General features: G+C 45.4%; 1 protein-coding gene and 1 long non-coding RNA gene across 2 annotated transcripts; one reads left to right on the top strand and one right to left on the bottom strand.

Annotated features, from left to right (window-relative positions):
* Positions 1-3,405: 3,405 nt before the first annotated feature.
* LOC142410772 (uncharacterized) lies at positions 3,406-21,495 on the top strand. Its single transcript, XR_012776037.1, has 6 exons — positions 3,406-3,548; positions 11,709-11,944; positions 15,396-15,536; positions 18,136-18,218; positions 19,219-19,800; positions 20,484-21,495. It is a non-coding gene; the product is annotated as an uncharacterized LOC142410772 (long non-coding RNA).
* On the bottom strand, positions 14,030-26,186 carry LOC142410720 (guanylyl cyclase-activating protein 1-like). The gene is made up of 5 exons (XM_075503802.1): positions 26,044-26,186; positions 22,040-22,317; positions 19,254-19,403; positions 17,431-17,521; positions 14,030-16,401 (listed from the first exon to the last, which is right to left on the bottom strand). Exons 2-5 carry the CDS (start codon positions 22,235-22,237, stop codon positions 16,274-16,276), a joined length of 567 nt encoding a protein of 188 aa, XP_075359917.1. The 5' UTR covers positions 22,238-22,317; positions 26,044-26,186; the 3' UTR covers positions 14,030-16,273.
* Between the last annotated feature and the right edge of the window lie 1,396 nt (positions 26,187-27,582).

The raw sequence follows: 27,582 nt of genomic DNA on the forward strand, positions 1-27,582 counted from the left end.
GGACAGAGAGAAAAGAGTACAGGGAATGGACAAGGGGATTGCAAAAAAGAGAGATGCAAATCAGGACAAAGAGATAAAGAAGGGGAAAAAAGTGTCGGACTGCAGGGGAGGTGGAAGGGACAAGGAGTGAGACAGAGGAAGAAAGAGAGGAGAAAAGGGACAGCCAGTCAGACAGGGGGATATAGCAAGAAACAAGGCGGGGGGGTGATGGGGGGAGGAGAGAGAGGGGGGCAAAAAGATGGAAAATGGGATACAGAGAAGAAAACAGAGAAAGGGAGCAGGACAGAGGAGTAAAGAGAGAAAAAAAAGGACACGAAGAAAGACAGAGATGGAGAAGGAAAAAGCAGCATTGAAGGTAGGACAGAAAGAAGGAGAAAGGAAAAACAGGGATGAGGAGCAGGACAGAGGAACAGAGAAACAAAGAGAGAAAAGGAGTGCAACAGAAGGATAGATCAAGACAGGGCAAGGCACTGGACAGCGAGAGAGAAAGAGGGACAGGGAGAAGGACAGAGGGACAGAGAGATATAGACAAAGTGACACGGAGCAGGACAGGAGAATAGAGAAAGAGAAAAAAGGCTAGCAGGACAGAGGGACTGGGCAAAAAAGAGAGGGACAAGGAGCCGGACAGAGAGATGAGAAAGAAAAAGTACAGGTAGGGAGCAGAACAAAGGGATAGAGAGGGGAAAAGGAGTGAAAGAAGGACAGAGGGATAGAGAGCAGAAACAACGTGACAGGGAGGAAGACAGAGAGAGAGAAAAAAATTTGGACAGGAAGGAGGACAGAGGGACAGGAAAAAGATAGGGACAGGTAACAGGACACTGGGATAGACAGACAAAGAAAGGGACAAGTAGGATAACAGAGAATTGGAGAAAGAAGACAGGGATGGGGATCAGCACAGTGGGACAGAGACAGAAAGAGGCAGATGGGTACCAGGACATAGGGAGTAAGAGAAAAAGACAGGGACAGGGAGCAAGACAGAGAGATGGAGAAAGAAAAAAGAGGGATGGGGAGAAGAACAGATGTGAGAGACTGAAAGAGTTAATGTCTCAAACATTGTGGCGATTTGAGGCGCTATTTGCATGGCGACAGCAGGTCGGCGAGCATGGCGTGGGGGAGAGCAAGAGCGGGATGTGGAGAGCACGTCGGAGGATGCGCGGTTCCAGGTTCTGTCAAACCTGACCATGTACGGCCAGAGGTCACACAGAGTTTATCTGAGGAAGGGGCTTGCAACCGCCCAAGAGACCCCTCACGACCACCCCCTTCCCCCAGCGCCTGCGCAGAAGATTGAGAACTTTCTAGAACAAGAACCATGTAAGTCCTGAAGGGGCGTACCTGGAGGCGGGGATTACCTATAAAAGGCTTGCCCCCCCCCCAGGGAAGTGCGCGCACGCCCACCACTGGAGGATTGCCACGTCTGTCATCGTCATCGCGGGATCCAAGGGTGGTGATACTTTTTCTTTCTCTTTCCTCCTCTCTTCTTCTTTCCTTTTCTTGCTTCTCTTTTCCTCTGCTTTTCCAATATATATATGCAAGTTTGGGATCGGGTTGCCCGGAAAATAGTTCCATTGCCAAATCGCCTTTGTTCGTTCGTTAAACTCGTCAGGTAGTTAAGTTTGTCCGTTTGTGGAATTCGCCAGTTAATAAAGTTGCTGGCCTGACTGTTCCTCTGGGTCATTGTCGTGACTCTACCGACCACGCGGCTCTGCCGAGCAGAGATCGGCTTTTGTCGGTACTCAAACAGTCGGGGAATCAAAAAGATTCACCTCTCTCGCAACCCACCGAGTGGGACGAGACAACAGAGGAACAAAGAGAGGGGCTAGAAGAAGAACAGGGAGAAGGACTAGAAGAATGACAGAGAGGGAGCAGGGCACAGGGACAGAGAGACAAAGAGAGGGATGGGGACTAGGACTGAGGGATAGAAAAAGAGAGGGACAGGGAGCAGTATGCAAGAATATAGAGAAGAAAAGAGGTACAGGGAAGCAGAAAAAATGCCAGAGATGGAAAGACATGGTCAGGGAGTCAGATAGAGGGTCAGGGAGCCTCTAACCATTCCAGAGGGATGGAAAGGCAAAGAGAAAAGTATAAGGATGAAGAACAATGCCATAGAGAGATGGAGGCAGGGAGAGGCAGAGAGGCAGGCTGGAAGGTGGAGGGGTAGGGGATGAGGAGGAGGGCAGGGAAGGACCGGGATGCAGAAGAGGGACACATGCACCCAAGGGCCCAGAACTTACCACAGCTCCCTCCCTCAGCGCTAGCCAGAGAATTTTACAATTCAGACTCTTCTCTCTTTTCCTCTCTCGCCCATCCTCTTCTGTACCTCCAGTCACTTGACTGCCATCCACCTAAAGACTATCTTGGTGGTTTATAGCTCTTAAAATATAAGGCTTCGTAGATATCTGGTGCCACACACACAAATACACGGGTTTATCATACTTTTGGTTACACATACAGGCCCCGGGTTATATTTTGGTGATCTGGTCTGCTTAGGACTGCTAATAGGAATCCTTCCTCACCCAGAGAGACAAGGTTTCTCATCTGCAGATAGAGGCAGCTTCCAATTCAATCCATTTCGTTTTATTCTGCAGCTGGTTTACCTTTTTCTGGTCTCTCCAACTTCAGCCATGACAGCTACTCTAAGAAGCAAGTAAGTATTAAACTTTTCCGTTTTCACAAACAAGGCAAATCAGAGACAACCGATGCAAACCAAAGCCAGATGCTGTCAACGACATTCACAGGGGAAGAACGAGTAACTCGCGTCTCACGTTGCTCCCGGGCACCGCGCAGGGGCCTGAGCCGGCGGCCTGAGGGTGAGTCGGGACCCCGCTCCTGGGAACTGCGTGTGCACAAACGCCGAGCTGCAGCACCCAATTTTGGTCACTGGGTGGCAGCAGTGCTACAGCTCCCGGCACGCCCGGCAGACCAACACGGCCTTCTGGCAGCCCCGAGCCGAAAGACTACAGCTCCCGGTATGCCACGCGGACCAGCATGGCTGAGCGGCAGCATTTCCGCACTCCTGCCAGTGCGGTGTCTGGCATCTTTCCTGGTTCTCTGAAAGTGGCGCCTGTAGTTTCTTGATAGTTCATCGATTAGCGTGACAGGCAAGGTTTGTTTCTTGTCATTGCCTCAATGTTTGCTTTGTCAGGTCTGCATCTCTGTATATTTTGTTTCTGGCTTCCTGCTTTTTCCCTTAGTTTCCCAGCTTACAAGGTGCCTGATCAGATAAGCTTGCTGGAATAAACATTCTCACCCTCTCACATGCCTTCATTAATTAGTGTGACTGACCAGGTTTGGTGGTCAGGTTCATGTCCTTGTATGTTCTTGTCTATGGCTTCTTCCTTTTCTTATTACCCCTTTTTGTTTTGCATTGAGAAGGGTCTTTGACCGGATACCCTTAAAGGAGCAAACACTCTCCTTCCGGACACCCTTACCAACAGCAGCTTCATTTCAACAAGGTCAGAATATTCTGAAGAGCCTGATGTATCAGCTAGGCCTTCTCCACAGATGAAGCTGTCAGCAAGGTGGCAGTTTGAAAGTTCATCCTGCACATGGTGAGTGATGGGGATGTCGATGTGACTGCCCATACCAAGGCATAGGCCTGCAAGAGAGCCCATGGCAGAGCTTTGGGAAATCCTTGCTAGTATGATTGTGCAGCTGGCTGAGGTAAAGGGTTGAACTGGTGTCGTGGTTTAGCCCCAGCCGGCAGCCAAGCACCACGCAGCCGCTCGCTCACTCCCCCCCGATGGGATGGGGGAGAGAATCGAAAGAGCAAAAGTAAGAAAACTCGTGGGTTGAGATAATAACAGTTTAATAATTGGAACAAAATAATAGTAATAATAATAATGAATTATAATGAGAGGGAAAAAAAAAAAAAACAAACAATGAGAGAGAGAGAGAGGAACAAAACCCAAGGGAGGGAAAAAAGAGGGGAAAAAAAATTTATATATATATATATAAAAGAAAATTACAACCGCTCACCACCCGCCGACCGACACCCAGCCAGTCCCCGAGCAATGATCGCTACCCCCCGGCCAACTCCCCCCAGTTTATATACTGGGCATGACATCATATGGTATGGAATAGCCCTTTGGTCAGTTTGGATCAACTATCCTGGCTGTGCCCCCTCCCATTTCTTGGGCACCTGGCAGAGCATGGGGAGCTGAAAGGGAAAGAATCGTTGACCAATGTAAACACCGCTTAGCGACAGCCAAAACATCAGCGTGTTATCAATATTATTCTTATACTAAAATCCAAAGCACAGCACTATACCGGCTACTAGAAAGAAAACTAACTCTATCCCAGCCGAAACCAGGACAGTATCCACCCCTTATTCTATACCATTTATGTCATGCCCAGGTTCTACCTTTTCTAATACAATTAATCACCACCACTTTTCCTGTCTCTTGGTATGTATATCTATATATGTACACACAATTATCATTCCCTTGGTCTATGGTCCATCCTTCTAAAATGTTTATTAAGTTCATTTAGTCCATGACTTTGGGCTCCATCTGTCATAATAGTCCTTCATGGCAGAAGAGATGCTGTGTGGTGTTGGGTTGTTGCATGCTGAAGCCAGTTCTGGTTCCATCACCATTGCACGTTGCTTGCTTTCATCGAAGTTCATTCTTCACTAATCTGGGTGATCCTTATTGAAATACCATTGATATGGAGTATAGTAATCATACAAGTGATGATACACAGTATTATATAGCAGTTAACATCATACCATTTAGTTCATTGGCTATTCTCACCCAAAATCAAATCCCCTTGAGGTACACATCTGACTTCCCCATCCTTTCGCATTACCCACCAAGTGCACCCGGGTCCTTGAGCAAAAGCAATCCCACGAATGGGCTTGCCTTTGCCCGAGGCAGGAGTAACCCAGACTGTCTTCCCCAGCATGTTTTTTATGTGCACTACAGGGACCTTATCCCCTTCTACAGTGCGTAAAAGTTTTGATTGGGCAGGGCCAGGTCGATTGACAGATCCTCTAGTGTTAACTAACCAGGTGGCCTTTGCTAAATGTGTATCCCAATGTTTGAACGTCCCACCACCCATTGCTCTCAGTGTAGTTTTTAACAGTCCATTGTATCGTTCAATTTTCCCAGAGGCTGGTGCATGATAGGGGATGTGATACACCCACTCAATGCCATGCTCTTTGGCCCAGGTGTCTATGAGGTTGTTTCGGAAATGAGTCCCGTTGTCTGACTCAATTCTCTCTGGGGTGCCATGTCGCCATAGGACTTGTTTTTCAAGGCCCAAGATAGTGTTCCGGGCAGTGGCATGGGGCACAGGATACGTTTCCAGCCATCCGGTGGTTGCTTCCACCATGGTGAGCACATAGCGCTTGCCTTGGCGGGTTTGTGGGAGCGTGATATAATCGATCTGCCAGGCCTCCCCATATTTATATTTCAGCCATCGCCCTCCATACCACAGAGGCTTTAACCGCTTGGATTGTTTAATTGCAGCGCATGTTTCACATTCATGGATAACCTGTGCAATAGTGTCCATGGTTAAGTCCACCCCTCGATCACGAGCCCATCTATATGTTGCATCTCTTCCTTGATGGCCTGAGGTGTCATGGGCCCATCGAGCTATAAATAATTCACCCTTATGTTGCCAATCCAGATCCACTTGAGCCACTTCAATCTTAGCAGCCTGATCCACCTGCTGGTTGTTTTGATGTTCCTCAGTGGCCCGACTCTTGGGTACGTGAGCATCTACGTGACGTACTTTTACAACCAGGTTCTCTACTCGGGCAGCAATATCTTGCCACAGTGCTGCAGCCCAGATGGGTTTGCCTCTGCGCTGCCAATTGTTCCATTGCTGTAACCACCCCCACAGGGCATTCGCCACCATCCATGAGTCAGTATAGAGATAGAGCATTGGCCACTTTTCTCGTTCAGCAATGTCTAAAGCCAGCTGAATGCCTTTAACTTCTGCAAATTGGCTTGATTCACCATCTCCTTCAGCAGTTTCTACCACTTGTCATATAGGACTCCATACAGCAGCCTTCCACCTCCGATGCTTTCCTACAATACGACAGGACCCATCAGTGAACAGGGCATATTGCTTCTCATTTTCTGGTAGTTTATTGTACAGTGGGGCCTCCTCAGCACGCGTCACCTCCTCCTCTGGCAATATTCCGAAATCTTTGCCTTCCGGCCAGTCCATAATTACTTCCAAGATTCCTGGGCGATTGGGGTTTCCTATCCGAGCCGTTGTGTGATCAGTGCAACCCACTTACTCCACGTAGCATCAGTTGCATGATGTGTAGAGGGGACCCTCCCTTTGAACATCCAACCCAGCACCGGCAGTCGAGGTGCCAAGAGGAGTTGTGCTTCCGTACCAACCGCTTCTGAAGCAGCTCGAACCCCTTCATATGCTGCCAATATCTCTTTTTCAGTTGGAGTATAGCGGGCCTCGGATCCTCTGTATCCCCGACTCCAAAACCCTAAGGGTCGACCTCGAGTTTCCCCTGGTGCTTTCTGCCAGAGGCTCCAGGTAGGGCCATTCTCCCCGGCTGCAGTGTAGAGCACATTTTTTACGTCTTGCCCTGCCCGGACTGGCCCAAGGGCTACTGCATGAACTATCTCCCGTTTAATTTGTTCAAAGGCTTGTCGTTGCTCAGGGCCCCATTTGAAATCGTTCTTCTTCCGGGTCACTTGGTAGAGAGGGCTTACGATCAGACTGTAATTTGGAATATGCATTCTCCAAAAACCCACAACGCCTAAGAAAGCTTGTGTTTCCTTTTTGCTAGTTGGTGGAGACATGGCTGTTATTTTGTTAATCACATCCATTGGGATCTGGCGACGTCCATCTTGCCATTTTATTCCTAAAAACTGGATTTCCTGTGCAGGTCCCTTGACCTTACTTTGTTTTATGGCAAAACCGGCTTTCAGGAGGATCTGGACTATTTTCTTCCCTTTCTCAAAAACTTCCTCTGCTGTATTGCCCCACACGATGATGTCATCAATGTATTGCAGATGCTCTGGAGCTTCGCCCTGTTCCAATGCAGTCTGAATCAGTCCATGGCAAATGGTAGGGCTGTGTTTCCACCCCTGGGGCAGTCGATTCCAGGTGTACTGAACGCCCCTCCAAGTGAAAGCAAACTGTGGCCTGCACTCTGCTGCCAAAGGGATTGAGAAAAACGCATTAGCAATATCAATTGTAGCATACCATTTGGCTGCTTTTGACTCCAGTTCGTATTGCAGTTCCAACATGTCCGGCACGGCAGCACTCAGGGGCGGCGTGACTTCATTCAGGCCACGATAGTCTACTGTTAGTCTCCACTCTCCATTAGACTTTCTCACTGGCCATATGGGACTGTTAAAAGGTGAACGAGTCTTACTGATCACTCCTTGGCTCTCCAGTCGACGAATCAGCTCATGGATGGGAATCAGGGAGTCTCGGTTGGTACGATACTGCCTCCGGTGCACTGTTGTGGTAGCGATTGGCACCTGTTGTTCTTCGACCCTCAGCAACCCCACAACAGAAGGGTCCTCTGAAAGACCGGGTAAGGCAGACAGCTGTTTAATTTCTTCCGTCTCCAAGGCAGCTATACCAAAAGCCCACCGATACCCTTTTGGGTCCTTGAAATACCCTCTCCTGAGATAGTCTATGCCAAGGATGCATGGAGCCTCTGGGCCAGTCACAATGGGGTGCTTTTGCCACTCATTCCCAGTTAGGCTCACTTCGGCCTCCAATACAGTCAGTTGTTGGGATCCCCCTGTCACTCCACAAATACAGATGGGTTCTGCCCCTATATAGCTTGATGGCATCAGGGTACACTGTGCACCGGTGTCTACAAGAGCTTTATACTCCTGTGGGTCTGATGTGCCAGGCCATCGAATCCACACAGTCCAGTAAACCCGGTTGTCCCTTTCCTCCACCTGGCTGGAGGCAGGGCCACCCTAATCCTGGTCATAATATTCATTACCCTTTTCTTGTGTATATGAGTCAGAAATTTCTTCATTAAAATCAGGAGTAAAATCAGCCCTCTTACTCTGTCTGGGGAACTGTCCACTGGAAACCGGAGCAGCAATTTTCCTGGAAGAACTCCCTTTGGCGATTGTTTTTCCTTGCAACTCACGTACCCGTGCCTCTAGGGTGGAGGTAGGTTTTCCATCCCACTTCCTCATGTCCTCTCCGTGGTCACGCAAGTAAAACCATAGGGTGCCCCGTGGTGTGTACCCTCTATATCCTCTCTCTTGAGCAGAAGAACACTGACTCCGAATAGCTGAGACACTGGTCCGTATAGGTAGGGAGTAGGACAAATCCTCTTTGAACTGTCTGAACTCCTGGGACAGTTCCCGCACAGCTGAGACAAAGGAGGAAGAGATACTTTCTTCATATTCTCGGAGGTTACTAGCAGCTTCATTCACTGTTGGACCGTCTCGATCTTTCCAGGTCAGTATTGCTAGTGAGTTGGCACACGACGGTGGTGCGTTTCGTACCAACTTCCGCCACATGGGTCTTGTGCACTGGACCTCGTCTGGATCTATGGGTGACCGCACGTCGTTCAGGTCACCATAAATCACTTCCAGCACAGCTAGTTCCCTCAGGTACTGGATACCTTTCTCCATGGTGGTCCATTTCCCAGAGCGGTATACAACATCTTCCTTGAAGGGATATCTCTCTCTTATAGCTGACAGGAGTCGCCTCCAGAGGCTGTGGGCTGGTTCCCCTTTTCCAATCGCTTTGTCAATGCCCCCTTCCCTAGAAAGGGATCCCAGCTGCTTGGCTTCCTTACCTTCTAATTCCAGGCTATTGGCCCCGCTATCCCAGCATCGGAGCAGCCAGGTGACAATGTGCTCCCCTGGATGACGGCTGAAATCTTTTCGCATATCTCGCAGCTCACTCAGGGATAGGGATCGGGTAGTTTCGGTCTCATTTACGAGTTCTTCCTCTTCCTCTTCCTGTGATGGCCCTGCTCCTTCATCTTCCCTTTCTAAACGAGCTGACTTTCGCTTCCATGATTTCTTTTTATGTATAGGGGCGACTGATACTGACACGGGTTCATTCCCTGTTTGAACCGCAATGCTTGTAACAGAGTTGTTCGGTGCAGCTGCAGCCGCAGTGCCTGTTGCAGGGGGAATCGGAACAGCCGCAGTGCCTGTCGCAGGGGGAATCGGAACAGCCGCAGCGCCTGTCGCAGGGGGAGTCGGAACAGCCGCAGTGCCTGTCGCAGGGGGGGTTGGAGCAGCCGCAGTGCCTGTCGCAGGGGGGGCTGTAGCAGCCGCAGTGCCTGTCGCAGGGGAGGCTGGAGCAGCCGCAGTGCCTGTCGTTTTGTCACCAGATCCTTGAGGGTTCTGAGTAGCGTTGAACAGGGCTCGGTAGGCATGGGCCAGACCCCAGCACATTGCAGCGATTTGTATCTCCTTAGAATTGCCAGAGTCACAGCATACTTTTTCCAAATATTCTACTAATTTTCAGCACTTGTTCAGGGGTGAAGTTCCAAAACACTGGAGGTGCCCACCGCCCTAGGCATTTGCCCATGCTATTCCACACACCCTGCCACTCATAACTATCCAGCCTTGGGGCAGACCTCTGGATGGTATTCTTAAATTGCTTACTAACCCTGGACAAGATCGAAACAATATTCCCAAACAATACCAATACAAGTATCTTAACTACCCAAGGTTGTTCAAAATACTGAAAAGTTACTGTAATGAAGGAGGAAGCATTGTAGAAGAAAGTAGTGAAGGTACAATTCTGCATTTCCTCCATAAAAAACCTCTCAGAGGAAGAAGTATAATTGCGAATTGTCTCCATAAGATGATACCCGACATACAGTAACGGTTTCAGTACAGCACTTAGATACCAAAATAAACACAAGGTCACTGTTTTAATAGCAAATCTCACAGACAAAACATTACCAATTAAAGCAGACCACAGCAAACTGCTAAAACCAACACCGATCTTTAACATGTACGGCAAAGAAATGAGCATGGTGCAGATCAGGTTAACCGATGCTAGGAGCAAACGAGTCAATATCACGTCCCACAACTACTAACAGATCTAAATTCCTTAATACGCTCTGGTTAATCTGTTATTATCTCAAACCCTTCGTGCCCCACGTTGGGCGCCAAAAAGGACTGTCGTGGTTTAGCCCCAGCCAGCAGCCAAGCACCACGCAGCCGCTCGCTCACTCCCCCCCGATGGGATGGGGGAGAGAATCGAAAGAGCAAAAGTAAGAAAACTCGTGGGTTGAGATAATAACAGTTTAATAATTGGAACAAAATAATAGTAATAATAATAATGAATTATAATGAGAGGGAAAAAAAAAAAAAACAATGAGAGAGAGAGAGAGGAACAAAACCCAAGGGAGGGAAAAAAGAGGGGAAAAAAAATTTATATATATATATATAAAAGAAAATTACAACCGCTCACCACCCGCCGACCGACACCCAGCCAGTCCCCGAGCAATGATCGCTACCCCCCGGCCAACTCCCCCCAGTTTACATACTGGGCATGACATCATATGGTATGGAATAGCCCTTTGGTCAGTTTGGATCAACTATCCTGGCTGTGCCCCTCCCATTTCTTGGGCACCTGGCAGAGCATGGGGAGCTGAAAGGGAAAGAATCCTTGACCAATGTAAACACCGCTTAGCAACAGCCAAAACATCAGCGTGTTATCAATATTATTCTTATACTAAAATCCAAAGCACAGCACTATACCGGCTACTAGAAAGAAAACTAACTCTATCCCAGCCGAAACCAGGACAACTGGGAAAAGGGAGTGTCAGGCCACAGCTGCCCTCGAGGCAAGTGAAGAAATAGGTGCTGGAGCAGGGAAACCCAAGAGACTTCTCTGAGCTCTGAGAGAACAGCTTGGGTTAAGCCTTGCACAAGGACATCCCTGCAGAGGAAACATCTTCTTGATGAAGGATGAATTGTTTGTGGGGAGACCTGGGCTGTGCAGTCAGCAGTGTCAACACCCAGTGGGTTTGGGGGAGCATCTGTGGTGGGTGCTGGTATTTTCTGTGAGCAGCTAAATCAGATCTAAAGAGAGGGTCTACAGCCATCAGCTGCTGAGGTCCTACACTCCTTAGTGAGACTATGCACAGGATGGGGAGACATTTGGGATGTTGGTGGACAGGCAGAGATCTTTGCCAGTGGTGGGAGCCTAAGCAAAGTGGTGGCTGCTGAACAAACCTCCCTCCATCACTACTGTCAGTAGGACAGAAATGGCTGCCGGGGGAGAGACCTGCTGCAGGCACCGGGCATCCCTGCACAGCAGGGTGTGCCATCCTGCAGAGGTACACATGGGGGCACCTGGATCTGCATGGTGGCTCTTAGAAAAGGTGCCATCAATGCCAGGAAGTCAGGGAAAGAAAGATGCCCACTGTGAGACAGATCTGTTTTCCCTCAGGCCCTGCAGTAATGGTTCAGCTTGGCCAAAGAATGGGAGGAGGAGGACCCTGCAGGCTTATGCCTAGCTGCTGGGCACTCACAAGGACTGACTTGAGTCCATAGTGAGGCTGGACTCCTGCAACTGCCATGTCTACCCTCCCTGCCTGCTTTACTCCTGGCAGGGATCTCTGCCTAATGCTGTGCTCTGGGTTTTTGGTCTGCTGCAGTTATAGGGCTGTACTTCTGTCTGTCCCACTGCCCAGCCACAGCTCAAGGGTCAGCACAGCAATGAGAGGGTGAGCGGCCTTTGGGGCCACCTGTGACCTTTTTGTCTTACTCTTCTTCCCACAGAGAGAAAGTGTTTGTGAGTAGTTTGACTCCCCGGTGGGATTGCTGGGCCCTCTGGCTTACGACTCACTGGCTGTGTCCTGCTGTTGGGCAGGGTCCTGCCTCAGCCACCTTCTCTGAATACAGGGTAAGGAGAGAGGACACTTCCCAGCCTTGTTCAGCCTGATCTTCCCTTGTTTACCTATGCATCAACACCAAGATCACACAGGGCCTGGGCTCCATCCACAGAAGAGAAAGGGGTAGGCAACAAGCTTGGCTGGTCTCTTACACACATCATGTTAATTCTCTCTTTTCCTCCATGTCACAAGGGATCTCTGAAAGAAGATCAGAGGAGACTCTGAGGAGTCCAGCCTCCTCAGGGGCATCTTTCTTTGTGGTGGGGAGACAGGGCAGTTGCCCACTGGTCTCTGAGAGCAGGACATTATAATGAACATCAGGGACAGACCCCCTCCAAGTCTGTAGGAGAGATAGAGGATGATCACACAGCTAATTAAGGTCCCCGATGTTTTGACAGCTGCATTCCTCCCTGCTTCCTGTCCAGTCAGGAAGTTTCCCAGGTACCTTCTCCCAGTCCATCCCTGCTAGTGGAGGAACTCTCCTGACCAGGACGAGGGGAAATCTGTTCAATGCTCAGTTAGGGAGGAGAAAACTGAGGTGCAGGTCTAGATTTTTATTTGAAGGCATTTTTTAAGCCCATTTCCACCGTGTCCTGGGGGTAGGTGTTAGGCAGGGTTTTTAAATGATCCTTGAGGATGTGACATCTCCACGCTGGGTCTTTCCACCATCACCCACATGGTGGCCTGAGGAAGGGGACACAGCCAAAAGGATTTCAAAGGCTCATGGGACATACCCTCACTGCACACACCCACAATCACAGGGCAAGTCCCCAAACCATGACAAGCACAGGAGGCCTCGTCCCCCACCTTTACCACATAAATAGCTGCCCATCTGCAGCTCCTAAATGCCAGAACCTGGCCCTTGGCCAGGGCCATAGCCTTGGCACAGGTCCCAGGGCTGCATTACAACACCCAGCACTGCACCTCCTGGGACAGGATGTTCAGGAACTGCTCCATCACCACCAGCTCCATGGTGTGACTCTGTGGTCCCAGCAAGTGCTGGGACAGCTCCTGCAAACAGCTTCCAGAGCCCTCTCTGCCTCCAGATACATGAAGCCCTAACCCATGAAGTTGAACGATGAACCTGACCCCTAGGCCTTAACCGTACCCCAAACTTCAAATTCTAACCTTCTCTAAATCCCAATCCTAAATGTAACCCGTACCCCCCCAACCCAAACCCCTAAACCCTAATCTGAACTTTAATTCCTAACCCTTAAACTACCAACATTAACACAAATCCCAAGCCTGAGCCCAAGTCCAAACCCAAACCCATAATTCTAACCCCAGCCTGAACCCTAACCCTTGACCCAATCCCAAATGATAACTTCAACACTTAACATCTGTTGTGGTTGAGCCCCAGTCAGCAATTAAGTACCACACAGCTGCTCACTCACCCTCCCCCCCCCGGTGGGATGGGGGAGAGAATCAGAAGAGCAAAAGTAAGAAAACTTGTGGGTTGAGATAAGAACAGTTTAATAATTGGAACCAAAATAATAATAATAATAATAATAATAATAATAATAATAATAATAATAATAATAATAATGATGATGTAATGAGAAGAAAAACAACAAAAGAGAGAGAGGAACAAAACCCAGGAAAAACAAGTGATACAACCGCTCACCACCCACCGACGGATGCCCAGCCAGTCCCCGAGCAGCGATCGCTACCCCCTGGCCAACTCCCCCCAGTTTATATACTGGGCATGACATCATATGGTATGGAATAGCCCTTTGGTCAGTTTGGATCAACTATCTTGGCTGTGCCCCCTCCCAGCTTCTTGTGCACCTAGCAGAGCATGGGAAGCTGAAAAGTCCTTGACTAGTGTAAGGATTACTTAGCAACAACTAAAACATCAGTATGTTATCAATATTATTCTCATACTAAATCCAAAACACAGCACTATACCAGCTGCTAGGAAGAAAATTAACTCTATCCCAGCTGAAACCAGGACAACACCCTAACCATATTCCCTAATCCTAAACCCCTAACTCCAAACCCTCACCCTAACCCAGAGAAGTTGTGGAGTTCCCGTCCTTGGAGATACTTGAAAACCCTAATGTGCTGAATCCAAACCATAGCTCTAGATTCTATCCTCCTCCTCCTAATTCTTCTATTCTTCTATCAAAGGGAACAGTTCCAAGATATGTTTATTGTACATTTTTTTAACGTTAACTCTAAAAAGAAAGCCAAGTAGGTCAGAAAACAATTATCTCCCCTTTACAGAGATTTCCTCTTCCCCTCCTCAGGCTCCCTTACCATAGCTTCTGACAAAGGCACATACACTGCTGGATTGGTCTCTCAAAGAACATGCTGGCTCCAGAGCCAAAAACCAGTGAAATCATTCAGTAACAGAAGAACAGAAACATTAAGAACAAAACACATGTCTGCAATTTAGTGTAGTGATAGCATGATGTGGGGGGCTTTTTGTCTGTTACAAATGTCATAACTGCATCTTAGCTGGGAAATGTTCCAGCATCATCAGCAATGACAGCTAAGGAAGAACCAGTTTTCTATAGGGTCTATTAAAAAAAAATTAAAAATCAAACTCCGCTTACAAATATTCAGGATTATGATTGAGAATGTACTGTGTGCATGCCTTTCTTTACGTACATCAAGAAGATTCTGTACAGTGTGTATAGCAGCTTGCTGCAACACTGCTGCAGCTACAACTTCTTGGTGATTTCTTTAATACATCAGCTGCACTTACAAAAATTCTTTACTTTCCTAAGAACTAAAAATAGGGGGGTTTCTGTATGTCAGATGATAATAAAAATGCAGTTTTACATGTAACTGACCCACAAAACTGCAGATAACAGGTACAGGACAGGTTCAATAGTGTCTTGAAAAAAAACCTCTCCCTTCCTCAGTCCAAAGGGACAGCAGAGTCCAACAGCATACACTCATAATAACCCTCTGGAGAACTGAGCAATGTTTGCCAATGCCCAGGTTGTGATTCCTCTCAGAAGCTCTAAGACTGCAGACATGTACATGCCAGTTGGACCTGGAGTATGAGCCTGCCTGGCAAAATATTGGCGCCTACTCTAAACATGATCACTCACTCTCTCAAACTCCTGTGACAATACTGACTAAATCTCCCTTGATTTAGATGAAAGCCTAGACACTTTGTTCAGTATACATACGTACATCACAGAAGCTTAAATATAAGCAAGATTAAGTCCACTCTGAAGTCTTCTTATTACAGGTCTGCAAGTTCTTCCATTAAGTCCACTCTGAAGTCGTCTTATTACAGGTCTGCAAGTTCTTCCTCCTGCACAGGAAAAACATGCCCAGCTATGGCATAGGCACTCTGCTGAACTTTTCCTGTATTCTTCGTACCTTCTGATTCTCTCTCCAGATTCAAAGGAGCTTCTGATTATGACCTTACCTAACGTTAGTGAACAAGACACAGTATGCTCAGTTTCTATCCATGCTACATCACTCCTCCCATCGTGTACAAAGACACAGAGTCATTTGTGGCAGCACTGATCTAGAGTATCAGCTTCACTCCAGTATTCACATGAACAGCAGAATTCACAAGTCACCTTGCTGAGTTGTTTCTTTTGCTTCTTAGGTTTTCTCCACAAGAATAAAAAGAAAGACCAATAAAGGATGTGTGAAGCAACAATATTAGGATCATCTTCACATACTTCATTTATTCAGTTGTATGAGAGGAGAGTAGTAGGATGAGTGTGAAAAAGATTTGATCTCTCAGGTAATTCTTCTACTCTGGGAAATTTTCTCTGGTTACAGAAGCTGCTCCTAAACTGTTGACTTGTTTGGTAAAGAGTTCTTTGATCACAGAAACCTGCAAAGAGCAGCATTACTGATAGTACAGCTGGGAACAGATTTGTCACTATCAGCCTTAAAGACTGATTTTTCTTTCAGCTCTTGAGATCTTATGAATAAAGCTACTTCTGTAGAGATTACCAAATCCAAGCACATCTGGTACGGACAAACATGCTGGTGTTTCTGATCTAATACCATGACAAGAACAGTGGAAGTTACATTCTTTTGATAGTTCTCTACATTGATAACAGTTTGAAGCTCTTCTTTTGTACACATCAGAAATTCTTCACAGTCCATCATCCAGTTCTGCTAGTGCTCTTCACAAACTTAGCATTACTTTTAGTCCATTGCAAAGTGACAATCTGGGACACAGAATAAGGAGGAAATTTGTGCCCTGAAACTTGGCCTTTAAATTTTAGGAGGTCAAGTCAAACACTGCCACCCAGATCCAGTTTTTCTGAACCTGCCCTGCATGTATGTGGCTGAGCTTCAATATTCATACAGCAACATGCACTCAGATACTCAAATATAGCAGTGTCTTTCTGTTCCTACTTCCATATGCATGTTTATGGAAATTTTTTTTGTTTTAAAAAATGCCGTCTCTCCTTTCTGGTGTGTGTACACCCTTCTGTCTATTAGCACAGAGTTTTCTCCCAGCTTGATTTATACACTATGCCGACGGTTGTTGATCATGGCCACAATGTGTGACAGGTCCAAACTTTTCATCATAACCTCCATGAACTCGTCATCTTTCCTTGCTCCCTCCACAAATTCATCCAGAGAAAGTTCACCTGTGTCAGACACAGACAGAAGGCATCAGAATCATGCCAATCCATATTTGAACAGGAAAAGGAGTACAGTAATCTAACTTTAGAGACCACTTACTATACATGCATGGTTCTAAAGCACCAAGAGGCCTCAGAGAGTCTTTTTAAGCTTATATGAAACTTCCCCAATAAACAGGCAAGTCCAGCTTCCTTTTTTTTTCCCCACACAAGGGAAAGGGTACATAAGAAAGAATAGAGGAAGTGTGTAGCTAAGGAGTGGGACCATAGCTTCCTATAAATAAGGCTGAAGTAGCCGCCTCCTTTTTGGCCTAACCTGTCATAGTCCTAACCTGCCCCATACTTGCTCATTTTCATGTTTAGAAGTGACAGAAGGAAGCTGCGACAGGCAGAAATAGGTTTTCTCTCCTAGGTCAAAAAAGCCCTTGTGCAGGGAAGCAGCTTGGCAGAGTTCTTCTGGAATAACAAAAGAGCACATCAGAAGGTGATGAGCACATGAAGTAGCAAGGAAAGAAATATCTCTCAGGGACATACAGCAACTACAGTGGCGTTGACCAACTTTTGACTGACTGTTCCATAGCACTTCCTGTGCTTGCTGTACTGCCTGTAGCAGACCCAGTGAAGAAACTCTGAACTTCAACATTAAATTCCAGTTCTTCCTTTTCCTGCTGCTGAAATATTTAGGAGCAGCTGGGGCCATCTGTTAATATTTCCCACTTCTAACTCTGACATAAGCTACACAGCAACATATTAAAAGACAAAAAAAAACCCCACTCCAAAACCCCACTACCAAACTCATGTGGACAGAACACAGCTGAGACTTAGTACAGGGAACAAATCCTGTCATACTGATTAATGTATGATGCAAGGAGAAAAATACCTTAGCAAAATTCATGGAGAATGCATTACTGGATGAGAATTCATATAACAAGCAAATATAAAATGAAGAGGCATAAAGTTCAGTCAAGAAAGGAAGACATGGATGACTGTAGCACAGAGACCATCTGAGCTGGATGACAAAGACAGGAATCTTACCATCTCCATTCACGTCAATTTTGTTGAATACTCGGTTGGTGAACTCTTCTGCACTAGTTTCATGGTCACCACCATTAATAGCTCGAATAGCCTAAAAGAAAAGAGCAAGAACAGGAAGCTGCCTAATGGCTCCCAAAACCATAGACTGATTCCACTGCAGCCTGTCAGCATAGATTCAGAACACAACATTCATGCCTGGTACCTTCCCCATACAAATGAACCAGCATCATAGGAAAACACAGCAGAAATCATCAGGCCTTATGGTTGGCACTGAAGGGTGCAAAGGGAGCATGGTTCTGGAGCATGGAATGAGCAGTGAAATCCAGAGGATCACCCTAAATCTGCTTAGGTAGAGGTTAAGCACTGCTGAAATGGCAGAATCAGGATCCACCTAACTGATCCACTTTCTATTACCTTGTGGTCCACCAAGCCCAATAAACACTGTCAAACACCCTCTGCATCTGACATTATGAAATTCCTTTGTTATATGCTGTGGTCATTTATTTATATTCTTGCTTTCCCTATTTCCATTTATATACTGCTTCCTGTGTGTCCTGCTTCTCCTTAAAGCTCACTGGAAATTAATTTTCAGCTTGAGAAAGTTTAAGCATTATTCACTACTGTTTACTACAATTCATCTTATTCATAACCATATAGGGCAGGGTTCTCTTTTCTTTCCATGCCTAATTGTTTCCTTTGTTTAAGGATGTCCATGAAATACATGATTCCACAGCCTTCATGTTGATTCTATGACTATTCATTTTCTAGTTTTTACCTTCTGATACTCGGTAAGTTTCTTCATTCTTTTTCAAATGCCATTTTACTAAAACTAAGTATCACCTCAGCAACTTCCTAAGGCTGCCAAAAAAGACACTGAACTACACCCACAAAACTCAAAGGGCAGTAAATTGGTTGCCACCAAGTATCGCCCACAGGAGTTGTTTCTCAAGACCTCTGTGTTAAACATTTACTATCTGTTGCTTCACTGTGATGTCTATGAGTATTTCTATTGCAAGTTATTCGTAGGAGGCTGTATATTATTAGAGTTATTGATTTGGTTTGGTCTCTTCAATGCCCAGCACTGAAATTCACCTCCAGATGAGAATGCACTACTAATATCTTATTAGTAGTTTTATTTGTGGACAGCTCAGGCTTCAAATCTTTATCAAATCTGACCTTTTTTGATTCTGACCTTTCTTATTCAGAAATGTAAATTATTTAGGGTCATTGAATCTTTCCTGCATCTTTCAAGTTTCCCAGTCTCTACAGAATAATCTGAATTTCCAGCATAATTCATTCTGAGATATTCATAAGGTCATGTTTATGCCTGTAATTCCAACACCTTCCACAACAGCTATTTGCATACAATCTTTTCCATTGACAGTCATTCTTCTTCAAACTACTTGCCAGAGTCAGAAGTGTTTTATTGCATTGACATTTAGGAGCTGGTTCTAAAAAGCAAACTGGGAGTAATGCTCCAACTACTATTCGCATGGGTAGAAGGACATATGAAGGACACATTGCAGAGACCGTAACTGACAGTCACGGAGTCTGAAATCTTGGAAAGTGCAATTTAGGTCCTAGGCAGCTAAAACAATTTTATGGAGTTAGCTGTGCTGTAACATATACTGTGGTGGTAAAGAAGAGTCTGTCAAGTCTGGTTACTGGACTATGAGGTTGTGGGGAATTCTGCTAAAAGAAAGAATGCTGTTTAAGAAGATCTCATCCATGATCTTCCATATGGGGAATAGCGAAAGTCTTACTTGTGTGGTGGAATTTGTCTTTAAGGAAAGAGGAAAGAACAGAGACCCCTAGAGACTCACTTTAATGATGTTGAGCAATTCATGTCGATCAATGCAGCCATTGCCATCTACATCATAGAGCTTGAAATACCACCGCAATTTCTGTTCCATCTTCCCACGGAGAACGAGGCTGAGGGCAGCCACATATTCCATGAAGTCAATATATCCATCCTGTGGAAAAACGAAAACCAAATTGTGACTGCAACAAACGGAGGGAGTTATGGCTCTGGAGCTGTTTTACCTTATTGCTCTTTAGATTCACAGCTAAAAGAGAAAGAAAAACAAATGGCACAGAGACTTGGACTTAGGAAAAAGCTTTAGTGTACACACACACACACACATACACACACACACACGTGCTATTTCTCTGGCCACCTTTAAGATCTCCTAAATACCTGTATTCCTAAAGTTATGATCTGTTACATGTCTAGGCTACTCTCTGCTCGCCACCTGCAGAGATGGAACCTGTCACTCCTCATGGCCAGTGTGAACAAACCCCTCTTTGTCCACCAGAGGTCTGCTGGGAAAGAAAATTGATCCAGAGCCCTGGCTGCAAGACAAGTGGAAGGTAATTCTACCTTAGGTTTTCTGTACTAGTCTGCTTTGTCTTTGTGGGAAACTACCACTATTTCAGTAAGCTATAGATCTCTCCTCCATCCTCTGAAAAAAAAAGTGATTGAAGATATTTTTTTTAATACATAGAACATGATTTGAGAGCTGGAAAAATTGTTCTGTATTTAGGTTTTTAAACATTCCATTTCTTGAATCTACAAAGAAACTCAAAAAGCTTGTTTCCTCTGCCAGAAAAATGCCAGACACTAAAGGTCCATAGTCCCTAGATTTAACACTGACTAAAATTTGAAGTGGTTAAAAAGAAACAACAAATAAAGTGCATGTCTCTGTCAAAGATTCTGAATAACTACTTCAACAAATTACAGAGAAAAAAAAAAGAAACTTTCATTTATTGAGGTATTTAAACAAAGTCAGATGCCTTTCTGGAATGGATGTAAATAAATATATGTAAAAGGTGAATGTAGGTGGACTAGCAGAGCACTACTGTTTTACAGGAAGGATCACAACATTTTAAAATATTCATTCAGGATCATTGTAGTACTCCCTTATGTGAGTTTTTCATACCTTCATTGAGCAAAGTCACAGAAAACAAAGATAACCAGCTCTAAAGGTGGGAAGGAGGGCATGATTGCAATTTATAAAATAACTCTATTGAAAATTTATCCTCTTTGTCCTCAGCAGAGTTCTCAGAATCTGAAGGTCCAGAGCACAGATGATTCCATCCATCATCAATGTCTGTGTTACTATAGGATGGCTCTTCCTCTGGGTGCTCTTGTTCCTTGCCCTTGTTTATAAAAGGAGCTTAGATTAAGTGGCTAACTATTAACAGGCTAAGATTAACTGATGTAGGTCCATCTCCACTAGCTGCCACACTCTTACTTCATTCCCCTTGAGATCACTATCACTTTATTTAGAAGACAGCTTTCCATCTTTGCAAGACCAAATTTGAATTTGAGAGTCTTCATAAAACATTGTTTATTGCATAACATGGGGCTCACAGGAGAACTTTGGAATGCGTAACATCCTTGAACAAATTTTAAAGTCCTTAAACATCCCAAGAAATGACAGAGGTAAAGGGAGAGACTTGTGCAAGAACTGTAAACGTGTTGGTTTAGTTTATAACACTGCTTCTCATGACTATCATCATCCTGGGCACAGAGAACTTTAGGATGTGAAAGCGTATTCTTTGAGATTTGCAGTCATTTCCAGTCATTACATCCACCACAAGACCTCAGCTACCCTAATAGAGCCTGGCTGCTCCTGTCTTACCTTTAAGAACTCTGTAATATTCCTCAGCTTAATTATTAAGAAGGCTTTATTCCTTATGCCTTCTCACATGTTGTCCAAACCAACGTTCTTTGCTCAGTCCCTAGGCTTTCCTTCTTCAAAACCAACCCTGTGATTTCCCACCTGTTTCACATGTCTCTGTGACTAGTTCCTCCCTGACTCACAGATATTTGCTCCAGCCATTTCAGAACCTTGGAGCAGAGAGCAAAGCTGAATTTTCCCAGGCTGCCATAAAACCAAATTTTTCTGTCATTGAGATTACAGGCCCGCAAGCATAGGCTTAAGTATATATGGATAAAAAACAGGCAAAAGTGAGGGGCATTGCATGCTTAAAGGAATTATGGGGGCTACTGTTTCTTACCTTAGAGACAGCTAGTGGTCGCCTGTCACAGTGAGGAATACTACCTACCTCCTATCTACTGCTATATGCTACCTACCTCCTAGCATGGAGGAGAGTCACACAGATTGTCTGCCCATGCAGTATTAATTTCAGCTGCCAAATACCTGGAAATTACTTCCTCTGTGAATGTTATAACGATTTCTATTGTGTTTGATTCCTGTAGTCTCTACTACCTAATACAGATATATTTTTAATAATAAGAATAAGAACATATAAGAATGAGAATAATAATGAAATCTCCTTTCATTAGTATCTTGCTAGTGAAACAAGGCCAAGTCAATTAATACACAATAAGGAATTCACAAAATTCAAAGATGAACTTGCACAAGGTAGTTAGATAATAAGGTGTTATTACCTATGGTTATGTTATCTATGTCATTATCTATGCACATTAATTTGCTCCTTGCATTTAGCTACTTTACATTATTGTCCCTCAGCAGCTTTTCACACCAATGTTTCTAAGAGAAAACCAAGAACTCTAAAAGTGCAGGAGTTGGTTCACTTTTAAGCAGTATGAGGCAGTTAATTTTCCTGCTGGATAACTCACCTTGTTCATATCAAATGTGCGGAACATCTGCTCAATGTACTCATTGGCCTCTGGATCCAGCCCTCGAAGCCCAAAGAACTGTTTAAATTCATGCTCTGTCAGCTGTCCAGAAGGACACTCCGTCATGAACTTTTTGTACCAGTGGTGGATCTCAACAGCCTGCAGATCATCCACTGTGGAGCTGCTATTGTTCCCCATGCGTATGTGTGGTCAGAATAATGATGCTACAGGAATGATCCTCTTCCTCCTGTTGCTCTCACAGCACTGTCCGTCTGCTCCTGTCCACGTTCGACAATGGTGTCAGTTAGGTGAGGGATCTAACTTTCCACAAGCCAATTATAAATGTTAATCTGCTTAGAGGCTGATTTACAAACCCGAAAGTTTCAATGATACAAACAGTCTTCTTGGAATGGAAAGGAGGTGCAAGATAATCTAGAAAATCACTGCTATTTCAGGAGCCAAATCAGAAAGGGTGAGAAGGTTAATCAGACGCTGGCATCAGGAGCTATACTGGTTTGGTACACTACCCTATTTTTAACCTTGATATAATTATACCTGAAGATAAGAGGAAAAGGCTATAGGATGTGGGATTTGAGGTAAAGTAAAGATCTGCTCCTCTAACTGGATTTGACAGTCTGTTTTCTCAAATAGAAATGTTGGATAACTTAGTGTATAGGACCAGAAAGAGTTACAAAAGTAGCCCATCATAAATGTTAGGCTATGTGGGAAAAAGCTCATCTCCACCCACACAAAGGGGCACAGAGGAACAATGGCAGGTGGGGAAACCCAAATAATCCCCTGACCTGGCTAATCCCAGAAACACCACAGAAGTGCAATCAACCTATGAAAGGCTCATCTGCACAAACAGGAAGGAGCAAAAAGAGACAACCAGAGGCTGGGGAACTCAAATAATCCAGTAAGAGAAATTAAGCCCCTGTCCCGGCTCCTCCTAAGGCTGTCATAGGGGAGCCATCAGCCCCATGGGCCTAGAGGTGACACCATCACAATGAGTCAATGGGAGATGTTGTCAGACTACCTTACAGACTGAGTGGGGTTACTGCCTAGGGGTATGGAAAACATTGTGGGGTGCACCGGAAGAGCATTTGGGGATTGCACAAGACTTACAATGGGGAGGAACTTACTTTAGGGGAGGACTTACTTTAGGGGAAGAACCAAAGGTGGGGAAAGAGATGGGTCTAGGTGGTTTGGGGTTGAACAAGCATGGGAAAATGGAGGGAAAGGGGATACAAGGGGCTGGCTGCATGTAAAATGGTTACTGGTCAGTATGAGTGTCTAGCCATGCCCTGTGCCTGATCAGCACAGTCTCTCCTGTCTTCTAACATTTCTAACTCTTTTTCTGGCTGTGCAGCTCTGTTCTGTGTGCATGTGTGTGCATGGGGATTTAAGTGCCCACAACTGGAGTGGGGACCATGGGTCACAGGAGCCTGCATGTATTTGGTGCCAGCAACTGGAATCAGTGAGGATCTAAGTGCCAGCAACTGGTGTCAGACCATGGATCACAGGGTCCCGCATGACTTGGGTGCTAGCAACTGGAGCGAGTGAGAGTATATATGTTAGTATATGATCACTAGTGAATATCAAGCCAGACTAGCCAGCAAATAGGTTAAGTGGTTTGGGAACCAGGTGCGTGTATGTCTGTTAGTGAGACAACTGGAGGAGTTGAGTATTGGAAGGACCAGGGGTCCAGCCTAACTGCTGGAGAGACTGTAAGGTGTGGGGTTGAGGGAGAACCACTTGTCTCTGTGTGTTTCTCTGTGCAGGAGACAGACAGCTGGAGAAAGCAAGAATCCTGAGAGTCTCATCACAGTTACTGGAGGGACCCAAAGTGTACGTGACTGTGTGTATGTTGGTGTGTGCAAGGGGATCAGTACCAGCAACTGTAGTGGGGCTGTGAGCCTTGGGGGTTTGGCATGTCCAGGTGCCAGCAGCTGGGGAGACCAGGCATCTAGAGCCAGCTACTGGGTAGACTCAGTGTCTAAGCCCAGCTACTGGAGCGATCTGCATTGTGCAGATGTGTGTATTTCCCACTGATGGATCTTCATCCTGATCAGCCAGAGGATGCAGGATGCAGCCATTAGTGCTGTTTGTGTTTGTATGAGTGTTCGGTGCGTCTGTCTCTGTTGCTGGCTGGGTGCATATGTATATATGTGTTGTATACATGTGTTTGTGTGTGTGCCTACTAAGAATACATTCTCAGCTTTGCAACTGGTTGGACCTGGGGGCATGGAGCTGTAGCAGCCTCACCTCTATCAGGCCACCAGGTCCAGCAGCTCCTAACAATAGCGCAGACAAATCAGAGGCAATCACCATCTTTACTTAGGTTGTCATTCCAATGACAATGATTGTCATTCCAATGTTAATGATTGTCATTCCAATGTTTTATCTTCACAAACCTATATCTGTTAAAACACAGTAATAGCTTATTTTTGTAGCATAATTTACAAAAAAAATCCAAACCCATAAACATTTTATAATAAAACAAAGAGAAGTAATTTTAGATCCTGAAACAGTGAACAATGCTAAACAGTCCATGTACTTATCTTTTGTGGCCAGCATCATATAACAATGTAAGTAGTACCACCCCAAATTCACTTTCTCAAGAGCATATTAAATCAATGCAACAAGACTATGTATCACAAATGTTTCAGCTACTTACACTGAAGCTGCAAATAAACATTATTAAGACCATTAAAAAATTGTTTGTGTTGCTGAAATGTAGTGAGATACTAGTGTAACTGAGCCTTGAAAATGATCACACTTAATCCATTTAAGAAGAACAGTATGTAAAGGAGATGGAGGATTTCTATTCTGTTAGACACCATTACTAAACTAAGAACTCAGTGTTACATGCAAAATCTTGTTTATGGACAAAGAGGAAGTATACCTTACATATAGAATCATAGATCGTAGAATGGTTGGAAGAGACCTTAAAGACCATCTAGTTCAAGGCCCCCGCCATGGGCAGGGATACCTTCCACTAGATCAGGTTGCTCAAAGCCCCATCCTACCTGGCCTTGAACACTTCCAGGGAGGGGGCATCCACAACTTCTCTGGGCAGCCTGTTCCAGTGTCTCACCACCCTCACAGTAAATAATTTCTTCCTAATATCTAATCTAAGTCTACCCTCTTTCAGTTTAAAACAGTTACCCCTTGTCCTATCACTACACTCCCTAATAAAGAGTCCCTGCCCATCTTTCCTGTAGGCCCCCTTGAAGTACTGGAAGGCTGCTATAAGGTCTCCCTGGAGCCTTCTCTTCTCTAGGCTAAACAACCCCAACTCTCTCAGCCTGTCCTCATAGGGGAGGTGCTTCAGCCCCCTGATCATCTTCATGGCCCTCCTCTGCACCTGCTCAAGCAGGTCCATGCCTGTCTTGTACTGGAGGCCCCCAGAGCTGAACACAGTACTCCAGGTGGGGTCTCACCAGAGTGGAGTAGAGGGGGAAAATCACCTCCCTCGACCTGCTGGCCACACTTCTGTTGATGCAGCCCAGGATACAGTTGGCTTTCTGGGCTGTGAGCGCACATTCCCAGCCTGTATTCAGTTTTTCATCCACCAATACCCCCAAGTCCTTCCCCGCAGAGCTGCTCTCAATCCACTCATTGCCCAGCCTGTATCCATGTTTGGGATTGCCTCAACCCAGGTGTAGGACCTTGCACTTGGCCTTGTTGAACTTCATGAGGTTTGCATGGGCCCACCTCTCTAGCCTGTCAAGGTCCCTCTGGATGGCATCCCTTCCCTCTAGAGTATCGACCACACCACTTTACATATATACATAAAGCCAAGAATTATTGTTAGTATAATAGAAATTTTAACAATCCAGTTCAAGAGTCATCATTAGTCTAGACCTAATTACAGAAAAACAAAGAAAAATATTGTAGGTCAAGTACTTATATACAGGAAAAATTTGCACTAATAGCAATAATACAATTAAAATTGCAACACACAGACTTAGTTTCTATGCCTTGTCTGGTGTTACACTCACTTGACTGCTGCTCCTCTGGATATTAAAATCTGTGATTCACTCTGACGTTTGCAGTGGCAGGGTGTCATGGCAAGTTGTCAGCATCTGGAGTCCTTCACTGGGAGGAATGTGATGTTCTTGTTAATGGTTTCCTCATCCTCTCTTCTTTTTTTTTTTTTCTTTCTTCTCTTTCCTTCTACTTAGGCTCATGTATATAAGTTTGCTAACATAAATTTACACCTTTGTCTTTCTTTTTACATTTACATTTGAATTTACTCTATATGGTGCCTTGCATATATCTTAGATATGTTTACTTTGTTACCTCTAAAACCAGTTTTGTCCAGCTCTGGGTCTGCACTTTTTTAACTAATCATTAGTTAGTTGTTTATAGCCATGGGGTCTCTAGCATAAAGCCTGTGCCTCATCTCTTATCATGCCATGTCTGTTCTGCTTTATGCCAAATCCTGCATCTCCACTTCTCAAGACCTCAGCTGTTTTACCAGGCCTGTATTTCTCTACTCTACATCATTGTGTTAGAGTTGTAAATATCTCATTCTACCAAGAGTAACTGCTTGCTAATACTACCTGTATAAAACCATGGTCATACCACACAAGGATAAATAAGTAAAATAAATTAGCCATAGACACCTGACAATTAGAGAAATTGCTCTCACAGCTAAACCAAATGAAACAAAGCTGCAGGCAGATGATGTAAAATTCAGAGCAGCCCTGGCAAGCTTTAGTCCTCAGGCCTTGCGAACTCAGTACAGAGCCTATGGCAATACCCTGTGACAGGACTACATGGTCACATCAGAAGCAGGAATATGAGTGCATTCAAATCGATATGCTAACACACGATGAAGACAGCTGGGAGATGAGGGATTTTGCGCTGCTCAGACTTCATGAAGTCTTCATGAACTTCAAAAAAGTCAAGTGCAAGGCCCTACACCTGGGTTGGGGCAATCCCCAGTATCAGTACAGACTAGGAGGTGAATGGATTAAGAGGAGGCCTGAGGAGAATGCCTCGGGGATACTGCTAAACAAAAAATTGGACAGGAGCCAGCAATGCGCACTTGCAGCCCAGAAAGCCAACTGTATCCTGGGCTGCATCAAAAGAATTGTGGCCAGCAGGTCAAGGGAGGCGATTCTCCCCCCCTGGTGAGACCCCACCTGGAGTACTGCGTTCAGCTCTGGAGCCCTCAGCACAAGAAAGACTCAGACCTGTTAGAGCAGGTCCACAGGAGGGCATGGAAATTTTCAGAGGGCTGGAACACATCTCCTGTGAAGACAGGCTGAGAGGTGGGGTCGTTCAGTCCAGAAAAGAGGAGGCTCCAGGGAGACCTTACTGTAGCCTTTCAATATATGAAGTGGGCTTAGAAGAAGAAAGACTTTTTACCAAGGCCTGTAGTGACAGGACAAGGGGCAACTGTTTTAAACTGAAAGAGGGTAAGTTTAGATTGGACATCTCTGGAAGCGTTCAAGGTCAGGCAACCTGATCTAGTGAAGGATATCCCTGCGCATGGCAGGGGGGTTGGACTAGATGACCCTTAAAGGTCTCTT

The sequence above is a fragment of the Mycteria americana genome, chromosome 1 (genome assembly GCF_035582795.1).
Source record: "Mycteria americana isolate JAX WOST 10 ecotype Jacksonville Zoo and Gardens chromosome 1, USCA_MyAme_1.0, whole genome shotgun sequence".
Classification (NCBI taxonomy): domain Eukaryota; kingdom Metazoa; phylum Chordata; class Aves; order Ciconiiformes; family Ciconiidae; genus Mycteria; species Mycteria americana.